The 14,259-nt window shown below is 39.2% G+C and overlaps 1 protein-coding gene across 6 annotated transcripts in view; it reads right to left on the bottom strand.

Annotated features, from left to right (window-relative positions):
- The window catches only part of LOC142376727 (band 4.1-like protein 1), a 106,234-nt gene that overhangs the window by 31,096 nt on the left and 60,879 nt on the right, over window positions 1–14,259 (bottom strand). For all 6 annotated transcript variants that reach the window (XM_075460230.1, XM_075460232.1, XM_075460233.1 and 3 more), the window contains exons 4-10: window positions 11,981–12,085; window positions 6,125–6,167; window positions 5,894–5,969; window positions 4,924–5,142; window positions 4,504–4,591; window positions 4,252–4,404; window positions 1,184–1,281 (exon numbers count right to left, since the gene is read on the bottom strand). In XM_075460230.1, the coding sequence (XP_075316345.1) occupies window positions 1,184–1,281; window positions 4,252–4,404; window positions 4,504–4,591; window positions 4,924–5,142; window positions 5,894–5,969; window positions 6,125–6,167; window positions 11,981–12,085 (782 nt within the window). The remainder of the gene's footprint in view (window positions 1–1,183; window positions 1,282–4,251; window positions 4,405–4,503; window positions 4,592–4,923; window positions 5,143–5,893; window positions 5,970–6,124; window positions 6,168–11,980; window positions 12,086–14,259) is intronic.

The raw sequence follows: 14,259 nt of genomic DNA, 5'->3' as shown, positions 1-14,259 counted from the left end.
ACAAACTCATTGTCTTGAAGTTACTTAAATGGTGATTTTGTCAGATAACTCTGTAGTTATAGAATCAGGATTTTATTAGAGCGGAGCGACAGGCCTGAAATGTTTTTACCCTTTTAGCCGTCTGACAAAAGAAACAGATAAATATGTGCATGAACGGCAGTGAAATTCCGCTGGTTTAATATACATTTAACCTTAAAGGTTTTTAGAAAAAGACGCAAAAAGATGGAACTTTGGAGCATGTGCAGAGCGTCTTGACCCATTTGAGTTCACGTGAGCGTATACATGCAGAGCGATTCGATCCTCTGTGTGTGCTAGTGTGTTTTGAGAAGATTGATTTGGTATTTCGGTCAGATGAAGTTTTCATGCATTTTGAAAGTCTGGTTTTGGTCAGACGAATTAGTATTTCTTTTTGGAGTCATGAAAACCTGCTCTGTGAAGAATTGTGCTATTAGTTCTGCTGCAATCGGCTGTATCTGAGCTGACAGCTTATTTGTATACACCTCACGCTGTGTCTGGCTTCTTCTGTCACATCATAATTGATTTTAGTGTCATCTGTCCAGAGAATGCTATTTTAGAATCACTACTCTGGTCTTTCTGTTGTGAAAGCTTTTGAGTCTTTTAGACTTAGTACTAAACCTTCTCTCTTAAGTCTTCTCTTCATAGGAGACTTGGACAATGACATGTGTATCTCCTCCAGAGTGCCTCGAGGGGTTTTTCTTTTCTGTACTTTTTGAGGAATAGCAACAGGTTCCACAAACAAAAGCTGTACTCGGAAACAACAACTCCTTCACAACCTTTCACATGCTTAATTTATGATAAGTGACATGAAAAAATCCACCTTGAAAAAGCTTTTGAGTCGATTGTCTACACAAGTGTGAGCCCCTGGAGAATTCTGCATTGAATTCGCAATCAGAAGTAAATGTTTCATCTAGTTTGGATGTGAATACCCTTAAATGAATCTGCACTTTAAAGCCATTTTCATATAACTTCAAAATAACGTCTTCTTATGCTTTAGCTTTTACCTCTTGCACTCCCCTGTAATGCTGACTCAGTATTCATCACAACTGTGGCCATGGGTGCATCTTGAGTGTGGTTGCATCTAATTAGACATAGAGGTGTTTGATTTGCTTTGATGGGCAGTGAATCAGAAACGTCCCAACCGGGAAGGCAGATCAATTCTTACCGGAAGAAGGTGTGATGCTCAATGCAGACCTTCCATAGCCTCTTGGCAGCTCTGTGGTTGGGAAGCTTAAAACCAATCGTACTTTCAAATTGCTCATACTGGATGGGAGAAAGAACATAAACAAAGAGAAATGTGGGAGCCCCCTCAATACATGTTGGGAGATTAAGATTTACGACCATATAGTACATTAATTTAAAAAAAAATCTATAAATATTCATCTCGTACCTGCATGAAAACTGAAAACAGTCAATGCGAACTGTGTTTGCTTTGTGCTTGTGTAGACACTACTGCCACAAATATACTGTGTATGTAAGCAAACATTGAGAAAATAGAACTGTCAACTGTACAGAAAGGAGCCGGTTACAGCTAGGACGGATATGATCCAATGTTCCTGCTCTGGAAGCAGTTGGAAAACTATTTCATGGCTCTATATTTACACCCTTTATTCCTCTTTTCTGGCTGGAGCTGCAGCTGCAGAGGCTCTGTTGAAGGGCTTCTTTATTTGGCTCGATAACAGGCTCACTGTGCAACACTTTCACTTGACTGGGTCTCGCCCAGGCGGCCTGATACACTGAGGCTCAGCATGGGGTATAAGCTGCAGTGCCTCCCAGCACAACAAGGAGGGCCAAAATATAAATGTGTGAGCATGTGTTAGGCTGACAATTTGGGGGCTCAGTTTTCAGAACGACTGACCACAAAATCTGCCGTGGTTTGCATCGGCAGCAGATGACAAGGCAGGGGTGTGATTTCTCGATTTGAACACGCAGAGCAATTTGAACATTTTGGTTGAAGATGTGGTTCAATTAGGTTTCTATTCAAGAGCAAAGCAAATCTGGAATGATCTTTTGAAAAGAAAGAAAAATCCAATATGAATCAGACAAGTTTCCATTATTTGGTTTGGAGTTTATAAACCCTAACCCTAAGGCAGCAAAGTGTCACCAGATGGTAATGATACAGGCTACAGATACAGTTGCTAATGGTTGTAAGTCAATAGAAGAAGTGCTTTTCCTAACAGAAAACCAACCTTAAAGATGAAAAAAATAAACAACAACAACTGAAGGAGCAACTGAAAAGGCGCTTCTTCAGGAATAACTCGATCTGGGAAAATCGAAAGCATCCCATCATATTAGGGAAGACACCCGTGAGTCTAGTACTTGCACAACTCAGGTCGGAAACAGCAGGGTGGTTCAGACGCAATTTGCTAATTTGTTTTTCATCATGCGCCGTCTTATTCAAAACAGGCAAAAAAAAACTCAAACAATCATAAACTTATCTGCATATGAGTAAATGTGTAATGTGTAAGCAAACAAAATGCAAATTCAAAATGGCAATGCAAACCCAGTACAGTAATTGGTTTTCAGGGCACCTTCAAGATGGGATTAAGGAAATAAAAAGGCAACTTTACGACAGCAAGAGCTGATTCATTGAGTTTCTACTATTTTTGTTTTCCTAGTTCATGCACAATTAGTGCCCTTGTGATTTCAACAGTTAACACAAGTTTTTGGGTCTCTCTTGTGTTTTTGGTTCAGACTCTGTTGATGTTTTTCTTCAGCCAGTTCATCGTATAGAACTGGCACTGCGTCTGTCGGTGACAGAGCTCACTCTAATTGAGTTATCGTAGAAATATATTTACATATTTGTCATCTTCATTGTCACATGTCCATGTGGAGCGGGAAAATTGAAGACCAGCTGATAATCACTAATCTTGTATAAAATATAGACTACCGCCCCCTTCTGCTCTAACAAGCAAGCTCTTCTTGTACGAGCACAGCTTGTATGTCCTGCTGTCCTGTGTTCAGGTGCTATTTTGTATGTTTAGATGCTACCGTCGCAAGGAGATTCAGCTGCTTGTCGCAGTTGGTTGTTCATGTAACTTTGGTGTATAAGAACCCTGATGCCACTTGCAGACTCGAAAGGGTGAAACCAATGAACCCTTGATAATCAATGCAAATAAGGAAACATGTGGACCCACACAGATCAAACCAGACATGCGGATTAGAAACCATTAATGGGTCATGATTAGGGCTGGGCGAGTTAACTCGTTATTATCGCGTTAACTTGTTAACTATTTAACGCCGATAAATATTTTATCATTTTCACAGGTTTTATTATTGTAAAAGTCTGTTGCTCACAGGCTTTTATTTTGTAAAAGTCTGTTGCTGTCTGCTGCGGAACCGGAAAAGAAAGTAATCGGCGGATCCACCAAACATGGAGAAGGGTACGGAACTTTTACTCGGCCATTTTCATTTTAAAGTTGAACATCAACGTTACAGGTGCTCCTCGGTCTCTGTGTGAAGCTCACGGAGTTAACCGGCGCTACTTCCTGATTTTTTATGTTTCAACATAAAAGCACGTATTTCAAAATAAATTTTAAAAAAACTCCTGCATTTACAGCCAAGTTGAATTGTCTTCTCACCGTAGTAGTTCCAGTCTAAAATATCACTTAAAGGCAAAACACACAACTGATAGCAGCAAGTCATTCAAGGAAACAGACAGTGGAGCGAGGCTTCTACATAAAAACTACAGAAAGATGCTGATGTTAAAAGTGTGTGTGCACAACAAATGTTATGGCACTTTCATTCATATGGCAGCACATTTAAAATAAAACTAAATGCTAAAAGCTATACACTACTTTTGAATTCATTTTGGGATTTTGCGTACAAATGCGATTAATCGCGATTAATCAGGGAAATCATGTGATTAATTAGATTGAAGATTTTAATCGTTGCCCAGCCCTAGTCATAATGCAGTACTTGCACCTCTAGTACTTTTACTTCTAAAGCTTGCAAATGAACTATATCTATAAAATACAGATGAACACAGGACAAGTTGTAGCTTTATAGAAGTGCTTTTCTACTAGCCAGACAACCATAAGAGTCCCAGTATAAATCACTACATCACAGTTTGTCAGTTCTACAATTCCAGTCTTCTAACCTGCAGTACAATTCAGTCGGCTAGACTTCTAATAATCAAAGCAGTACAGGAGCACATATCAGGTTTACACACCAACTATGACTCGCACAATAGATAAAAACTCCCTTTTAATCATCATTCATCCCGTTGTGTACCTCGCCAGGTCTTATCTTGATGTAAAAGTTGCTCCTTTTGTATGAAATCTTCAGAATCTTTGGCCAGGCAAAGCGGTTGATCCTCAGCCTATCACGGTAAATCAGCAGGCCATTGGCACAGACACCGAGCATTATTTCAATCCCTTCAGAATCCTGCAGAAGACACAGGCAGAACTTATTCACGAGCAACACCATTAGGAAGCCTGAAACCGTCTTTCGTGAATATTAAACTGATTTTGGGAAACAGCTTACCTTAGCATGATGGAGGTCCACCCCATACATGGACAGTTTCTTTGCATTCTCCAAAAAGTTTAATTCGGCATCTGCTGGAGTCATCCCCCTATTTGCAGAATAGCAACCAAACATGAAACCATCATCAATGGGCCCTCTGGAATAATAAACCCAAAATCATGCACACCGTGGGTGAGATTATCTTTTTGAATATGCTTGATATAGTCAACTCTAATTTCCTCCTGCAATGCCAGGCCACAGCCTGGAGACAATGCTCTAACAGAGGAAGTACTTCACACACATTGTGCACATCTGATGCCTCTATCAGCAGCCATATGCATGATGGAGTTCTTTCCGTAGAGGAGAAAACCCATCAGCAGATCATCTGCAGAGATTTATGGATAGATAAAAGTCTCGTTAAAACAACAGTGAGTCGAGTACTTGTAGTTTCGATGGAGCTCCATCACCCTCTCCTCCAGCTCGCGGGTCTGATTGGGAGCAAAGCGGAAATCGCTGACGTAATCAGAGCCATGGTCGTCTTGGTCGTAGTCTCCCAGCTCGGCTTGAATGGTGTAAGAGCCCAGGAGGGCGTGAGTGACAAATGAGCATGGCAGTCGACCTGACAGCATATCATCTCTCAGCTGCAGACACAGGTAGTATCTGTCAGATGAGACAAAAGGGGAGGAAAGGAGGGAGGGTTGGCAGTCAAACAAGCCTGAGCCATGCACGCTCCAACAAGTATTCAGCGTAGTTAATCCATGGCAGTTAGTAGCATTCCAGGCCTAATCCTTGAAAAGGAGAAGAGGATTTGGTTGGCTTTGACACCGGGGCAAACATGCCACGAGAATTGTTACAATACTTCTATGTAAACACACATGACTGAGAAATGAAAAAGAGAAATCAACTGTAGAGTTGACACGTGTAAGCAATTTCTCCTTTAATTAACTCTGAGGAGCATCTGACAGCCCAGCCACACTGGAAAAAATCTAAATCTTACCAAGTATATTTTTCTCATTGAGTATCTCATGACACTTGATATAAGACACAATTGCCTAACAAGTACCATGCAAGATATAGGGACTTGTTTTAATGTATCTTGAATATCTTGTTAAGTGAAAAAGTCTTGAAAACATCTTGTTTTTTCATATGAAACAAGCTTTTTTTTTCATTTTGAAGAGGTTTTTAAGCTAATTTCAAGATCAGTTTTAACTCAAAAGTCCCAAATATCACATCTTATTTCAAGAAATCTTGACAAGCCGATTTTCACTAGTTCCATGGGCAGATTTTTTTGCTTATTTCAAGCAAAAATGTCTTGTATGTGTTGTTTTTTTTACTTATTTTTGGAGGGGCATTTTTTCCAGTGCATTAGAGTTACAACTGTTAATATTGACGAGGTGAGCGTTTTTGCTACCTGGTAATATCCTCTGTGAGCTGGGATGGGTCGGGAGGATAGAACTTGACAGCAAAGACATATTGCCATGGAGAGTCTGAGGAGAAACATACCCAGAATAATAGAAAACATGCCCAGTATAATGGAAAACATGCTAATTAGAAGTCAGCAGTGGAAATGCATTAAACAAGTTAACACAAAACTTGCAGAGAAATATTCATTCTTCTTCAACTACTTGGAAAAGACACTCACTGCGCATCTGCTTCTTGATCTCTTTGGAGGGGTCCAACCAGTTCTGAAAGAAAGAAGGCAGCATTCACACAGGGCGGATTGGAAACATGGCTAATATGCACCCCGGTGTCACATTTTGCTCTAATTGCCATCAGTGTTCCCAATGAAAGCCTCTCCATATGGTAAATGAAGAATCTGAGCCCTCCCCTGCCGAGCCGTTCAAACATGCAAACAGCATATTTGACTCAAGCACGTTTCTTCATTGTGCTGCAAGCCAGTTACCAGTCTGATCCCATCACACCTGATTGTGCAGTGCACTGCTTCATTAATCAGGGTTTCAAATGTGTTTGCTGGAGTGTTTCGTTGCTGGTGCAGTTCATGTGGACTCACTTGTGACAACAGCTGTAAATCATGCTGTACAGAGGCACAGCGATGCACAGATGGAAGTGGAGGGATAATAGGTAAATTGCACACGAGTATTCTTAACGTGCCTCATTAGTTTCTAAGAGTTTGTGACAGTAACCATTTCTGTTGCAATGAGGGTTTGCAATCTTTTCAACTACCATGGTTGTTACTATTACAGTGTAAAGTGTTACTTTCAATGTTTTTCAGTGAACTCAGCATGAAAAAACTAAAGAAAGTCAGATTTGTCTAAACAGCGTTGATGCAAACCTACACATGAAACATCATGCCTTTATTCAGTTTCCTTTATTCAGTCATTACATTTTGAATAAATACATTTGAAATTGGTTCTTCTATACTTTTCTTGTCAAAGCCATTCAAATCAGTCAGAAACCCAAGCAGTCTAACAGAAAAATACACAACTGAGCATTGTACCATTTTTCCAGACAAGTGTTGTGCACTGAAAGCTCTTTTGATTTATTTATTTTTTTTGTAATAAAATGTCAAATAATTTTAAATGTCATAGTTAATCTTCAGGTAAGCTTTATCACTGACTGATATATGCAGAATCCGCTAAATACATAAATCGTTGGTCCTAATCATCTATTTGATTCTGGCTTTATGAAAAACAGTCAAATTCCCCAGAACTAATTTATTTGAGCTCTTTACCTACATGACATATATTTAAAGTTATTCTAATGTAACATTTCCTAACTATTATCTGAGCCTCCTCTGAAACAGTTTTGGAGCTCCCAGGCCTTTGGGCAAGGACCGTGAAGCAAGCTTCTCACTTGAACAACTATAGAGGCACCATTTCTCATTACATCAACCCCCAGCCTCAGAGAACAGAAGAATCCAGTGAACCGACTTTAACTGTTAGTGTTTCCCAGTCACGTTTTAGAAACCTGCTCCACTTCAACTCATATCTCGCAAACAAGATAGAACAATAAACATTAAAAAATGTTTCAGCACCAACTGTGAGTGGACAAACTGTAGATGGGAAAATGTAAGTATTTAAGTGATAATCTGACTATGTTGTAGAACAGCTGTTAGTAGATTTAGCTTGTTAGCATGCTAGTTTAAAATGTACATTCTGTAATTCCGCCAACCCAAACACTTTGCAGTGTGTTTATGTACTTTAGAGTAGTGTATGTCTCTCTGCTGGAATGAGCTCAGAGAAAGTTTTTTTTTTTTTCCTTTTTGCAATTTTCTGAAGTAAGTTTAGCGTGTGGTAGGGATGTGCTCGACTTAACGATTTGCCGATTAGTCAGAACGGCGCACATAGTCAACTACAGTCGACTTGTTTTTTTTGTGGCACAAGGAGACTTTTGTTGCACCACGCAGAAAGGCGGAGGTAATGTTTACAACTCTGTTTCTGCTGGAGTTTGCACCTATAGCAGAAACATGAAAACAAAACGAAGCATGGCAATATTTCACTCAACTGGACAACAAATTCAAATTCACATTGTGTGGGATAAAGCTAGCTTACCCCAGTTCTACCAGTGCAATGAGGACTCACTTACTAAACCATCACAAAAATGTCGTGGTTCAGGAGCAAAAAGACTTATCAACTTTAATTGGCTTGATTAGCCCCCATCAAAAATCACTTAAAATGCCCATCCCTGGTGTGTGGTAGTCTGAGCTTAGTGCGCCGTGTGTGCTAGTGTGAGTTCTCATTATGGATTGCGTATGCTGTGGCATAAAATATAATAAGCTTTGACAGCTATCAAGTGTAATTTGTGTTGCATGGTAGCACAAAGCTGTGCCAGCAATCTAAAAGAGGCACACACACTGCAAAGGGAGACTCCTAAAACCCGCTGCTTCGAACAAGCTTGAAAGGATTGAGAAGGGGGCTGTGGTACTTTATCTCTGTGGTGTTTTGACAAAAGCATGTCACAAATAATTTCATTGGGAAACTTGAGAAATTGTGAAAAAATTGAACATGTTTCCTTTTTTTACGGAAAATAATGGTATGACTTAATTGAATGAAAATGAAAATATATTGAATTAATTAACACTTGCTCAACATTCAACACAGATCATTAAATGTTCATTAAAGATGCATTAAAAATGTGCATTAAATGTGACCCATTACACTGAACACCAATCAAAATGGAAGGAAAATTTAATTCAAATATCTAAACTGATGCGTTTGGCATAATTGTTTTTTGAGTAATCTCACAACAGTCATCATACTTTTCCAACCTCTTCAGAGTCTTGCACAGTTTGATGGAATCTTACAGTGGCCAGCCTTCCACTTATTTCTTTTGTTTGCGTAGAGTATCTGTGTAATGCTGGAATATATTAGTGTAATATATGCAGAATGTATGCAAAGATTTGATATAAGATCGACTAAGATTGTCCCAGATCATTTTTGTCTTCAGATATGACTGGATCATATGTGAAGTAGGGTGGATGTTCTGAGCATCAAACCTAACCAGACTGTTCAGCTTTAAGTTGCATGTTTATTCAAGTTTAAAGCATATCTATTCAAAATTTCAGTCAGGCAGCTAGCAGAGCTAAAATCCTATTAAACCAAATCTGTCACTTGTACGGCAGTAGGTTTTAATTTAGTTGTAATTTTGATCCACACGTGTATGCTGCATGCAACAAAGCTGTGTGCTGCTTGTGGTGCAAAAAGCTGACAGTAATCTTTAGGAAACAGAGTACTGAGCAGCAGCTTTTTAACGCTGCCGGTCTTTTTGGCTGCCGGTATTACATGAATCAGAGTGAAACCAGGGTCAACAAAGGTTGATACTGTAACGACCTATACTGTGGCCATAATAAATAATTTGCCTTTGTGCACACTCACCTACACAAGCGCGTACACATACTCTCCCAGTGTTTTATTAGGCAACTAAAGAGCTGCAGGCATTTAACGTCCCCTTGAATCTGTCTTTTATCAGCTAAAGACAAAGAACCTTCAGCTAGCAAGGGGCTCACTGCTCATTTGTTTTTATCTACAAAAAAGCAGGAACAATCTTTAATAACTGACCATTAAAGGCATCACTCATAGAGAGATAACACAAATAAATGTCCTCTTGAACATCAAAGATAAAAATTTATTTTCCACCAACTGAGAAAGGGCATCAAAATGAACATTTTATCTTTGTCTATCGAGCTACCTCAGGCTGCATGCTGCAACTACACTCTGATAAGCCTGTTTGTGATGACACTGCCATCAATATCAAAGCTGCAGCCTCACCTACACATACAGAGGGGAAATATTTGGTCTTCAGATCTGTTGACCTTTTAAACACCCGAGTTAACCTGTTGGTGTAGGCTGAGATCTCGCTCGATTCACACATCGAGTGAGCTGAAGCCTTCACAGAAGCATTCACAAGCTGATTATGATGAAAGGGGATATGTTCAAGATGTGCAAAGGGACTGAGTCTTTTCATCTTATTTAACTTCAAAAGCCAGGAAGTTCCACTGTGAACTGTTGCACAATCACATACCTGCCCACGGGGAGGCTCACACTAATCACAACCCCAAAAAAAAACCATTAAACCAAGAGCTGGCGTGTGAGCTGACAGCTAGAACAGAGTCCTATAATATTAGGCCTGGTCTTTGTAAAAAAAGCAACAAGGATCAGAGAGACACACATCCATACTTTTTGAAATGTCAAAGTGATTGGTTGAAAAAATCTGCAAGAAACCATGTCAACAATTGGTGGAGCAATTTCAGAATTGTGTAATGAGAGTCAATAGTTGATGCCCTCAGGGGCATGGAAGTGTATGAGAGTGACATACGTCCCCACCCGGTCGACATCATAAAGCCTTACATATTTGACGAATACAATATTAAATCACAATCTGTATTAGTGTTGTTCCGATACCAAAATTTTGACTTCGATACGATACCTGCCATAAATACCTCGATACTCGATACTGAACCGATACCACGGCAAAAATCCCCAAAAAATCTGGAAAAGAGATGAATAATGGTCCAGCTCGGTCTCACTATGGTTTAATTTTTAGCAGCTTGCTCCTTTCCTGCTGTTTGAGCAAATTACTACCGAGCAAGTATGAGCACAATCTCGTCTGTTAGCATATTGGCTTTAGCTAAACAAGCTACTTTTCCGTCCAATGTCAACGTTTGAACAGTGAACGCATTAATGACCGACTTAAACATTTAAAATACTATTTTATTTTAAACAAAACAAAACAAAACGTGCCGCTACATGGTATATGCCATTACACTATGGTGGACAAACGTACATCAGAGAATTGCAGTGAAGTAATTAAAAAAGAATAAATTTATTTATTTATCAGAATAAATAATTTAAAAAATATAATTGCCAAAATAAATAGCTACTGAACATGCTTTAACAAAAGTAAAATTATTGCTTTCCTTATGAACAATGAAATCCCAAATACACTTTCTCTCAACCTCTGAACTTCTGCAATATGTCGATGCTAAAATAAGAACGAAACGCATCGTTTTTTGCGTCAGGGTATCACGATACCTTTCTAGTATCGGTATACCGTCCAACACTAATCTGTATCAGTTACAACAGCATGGCTTTGTAGTAGAAGAGTTTAAAAGCTGGACCTTTCACCAACTGAAAACATTTAGAGCATCGCGAAACACAAAATACAACAAAGAAGACCCAGGAGAAGCTAGAATCCCATATCGGACACAAATAAAACAAGCGTCTTCTCCCAAAGGTCCAGCAGCTGGTCTCCTCAGTTCCCAGATGGTTACAGACTCTTGTTAAAAGAAGAGGGGATGCTACACAGTGGTAAATATGGCCCAGCCCAAATTATTTTCAGAATTGGGGTTGTACTTGTTAACAGGCTTTAAATATAGCTCATGATAGAGATTATAGACTGTTGTGCTTTCTACAAAAAGTTAAAATGTAATTTGCAAGTGTATACAAATAACATTCTTTCACGCAGACATCTAAAACCTAAGTCAATTATTTCACTCACGTTCAGACCAGTAGCAGAAAGTAAGTTTCTTTTCCATTTTCACCCTCAATGAAAAATAAAATGCATTATAACAACCTTAGCTAATTAGCTCTTCAGCTAATGTGCTATGGTTACATAATTAAGCTATATAGAAGTCACTACAGTCTTTTTTGACTTAACTTTTCTCATTACCGTAGTTCCCCCTTCACTGTGGCTCTTTGCTTCAGTCCACAGAGATTTAACTCACCCCATTAAAGTACTTCCACCAGCAGAGCTGCTCTCCTTCTCAGAAATATTTTCAGAACTAAATTTCATGTCTGCATATTGCAAAGGGTAACTGAGGCATTTCTTCAACTTTTCTCTAACTGCACAATTAATTCAAACGCCTTTTGTGCAGACCCAGACTGAGCATGGAAATTTCTCACTCGTCTTTTTGAAGGATGGATGGTGCACCCCAGAGAGCTAGCCAACCCGTAAGTGAGAGGAATACAGATTGCTCAGCAAGCAACATGTTTATGGACTAAAATGCCTCATTTGTTATTTTGTTACGTAAATTCCTGACCTTCTGGCTCTCTGTGTCGGCAAAGGTCAGGCCGTAGTAGTCCTTCTCCAGAAGGTTGAGGTGCTCGCACACCATGTCCATCAGGGTCTGTCCTTTGGAGTGTTTCTGCAAAGACAAACATACATGAAATAGAAGAAAGGTCGAGAGAAAGCAAAGGAAATATTCTCTGCTATATTTTGCAAATATCATATCATATAAGAGCCTGCTGGTGCCATTGCTAAGATATATCAACACATTTTGAGCAAAAATAGACTTATTTTATTTTTTATTTTGGGTTTCAGGTTCTGGGTTGTTTTAGTTTAGCTTTACTTTCTGTTTTGTTTTGTGAATTTTTCTTGGTTTTGCTCGCTGCCCCTTTGGTTATTCATCCTGTGAGGCCGTTCACTTGTTCAGCTCCTTGTTTTTGAATTTCTCTGCACCTGCAGCCAATTTGTTTTTTAAAATGAAAGTTTGTTTTTCTCGTCCACCTGCATCCCACCTGTGAGTCTGTATGTGGGGCCTTCATTACTGCAACGAAACATACTGACCAAATTCAAGGTGAGCATTTAAGAGATTTTTTTCATTTGCCTTCGAGTAGAATGTTCCAAAAATGTGACGTTTTCTTTTTTCTTTTTGTCTAACTGCTGAGTATCCCATAGGCTCAAAAGTAAAGAAAAGAAAAGAAAAGAAAAGAAAAGAAAAAAATGCAATTCAATTAAATGATAGATTTAGATTATGAATCTGTCTGTTCAGACAACAGGATTTATTTAGATATTTTGTGTCCGTCACATCACGGTTTCATCTTATTAGCAGAGCATCTGTATGCTAACATCTGCTGGCTTGTACCATACACAAAGTAGGAGTAGATTAAATTTAGGATATGTTGATGACTTTATGGAAAAAGTGGATTGAAGAACTTGGCCGTGGCCCAGTTTTGTCCTAATCCATCTCACCACAGAGACAAAATTTTTCAAATTCAACAGAGCTGACACTCAGAGATAAGTTATATATCATGTGACGTTTTAAGCCAATTATCTTCCAATTCCTGAGTAAAAAACTAAATAACCTCCACTCTCTCTTATACTCTGATGAAGGCTACTAGGCTGAAAATTAGCTTGTTATGGACGACATAAATTGCTTAAATTTATATTGTTCTTCAATATTAATTAATATTATTTGAATTTCCCTCAGGATTAATAAAGTATCTATCTATCTATCTATCTGGATACTTCTGGATATCCAAAATGTAAACCTCAGGCTGAAGCTAGTAGAAAAGTCAGAGGATCATCAGTTACTGGAATGCATCCTTTATAAAAGTGAATATTGGTTGGTCAGTCAACATTGCATGTGTTTACAATGAAACCATGCAAACTGGCATATTGGCTCAGTGGTCAGCCAGCCGAGCTTGAAAACTGTAAGATCAAAACCAAGCTGACCTGAATCTGTACACAATGCATGAAATACTAAAGCAACATAATAAGTTTATGCACTTGTATGCTACAGTTAAAAACAGACCAAAGAAGACTGTGTTAACATTTACATCTAACATTTAACCACACACAGTTTCATACTCTCACACATGCTTTTTCTCCACTTGTGTCTACTTTGTGCTGTGACAGAGAGATGGAGCGAGCAGTTGCCAGGGAAACAGATGCAGTATTATTCCTCTGCTGTCTTGTTTCTTAACATCTCGAGGGCAAGAAAAAGTGTTTTTACTTTTTGTTCTTGTGTTAAAGGATGGTGGAGCAGCACTTGGGGAACACTTAGAAGCTCTCATCATGTAAGTCTGTGAGACTTCCAATGCAACCATCATTCATGTTATAATGTGTCAGAGGCAGCAGAGGAGAGTTAAATAAACGAATCAGCATTTGGAGTCTTAATAAGCCATGACTGAGGTGATACACATTGTTTGCCCTTTGCACTGAAGCAATAAAACACTGAAATGTAAAGTAATGATCTCAGTGCTGCTGCCAGAATGGACAACAGAATGTTGGCAGGATAGAAATACAGCCTGTAGCACTCAGTTCTACCCAAAATAGCCCTGAGCAGCACAAAAGCTCAGCCAGGGTTGACCATGCATGGGGCGGGTGTGAACGAGAACCAAGAATCAGCCCAACAATGCATCCGTGACAAGAGACTTAATTAACCCACAAATATGGCACCTCCTCCATGGAAAAAAGTCGAAGTGTCGCCCGGCTCCTTGCAACACTGTTATTACAGCCCCTGGACGCATGAGGGGAGCTTCAGATGTGACAAACATTAGGTTCCGCCCCTGCATTTACAGGCAGGAAGCAGGAGCC

Source organism: Odontesthes bonariensis, chromosome 3, assembly GCF_027942865.1.
Source record: "Odontesthes bonariensis isolate fOdoBon6 chromosome 3, fOdoBon6.hap1, whole genome shotgun sequence".
NCBI lineage: Eukaryota > Metazoa > Chordata > Actinopteri > Atheriniformes > Atherinopsidae > Odontesthes > Odontesthes bonariensis.
The sequence above is the reverse complement of the archived record's forward strand: the minus strand, read 5'-3'. Positions and strand labels throughout refer to the sequence as shown.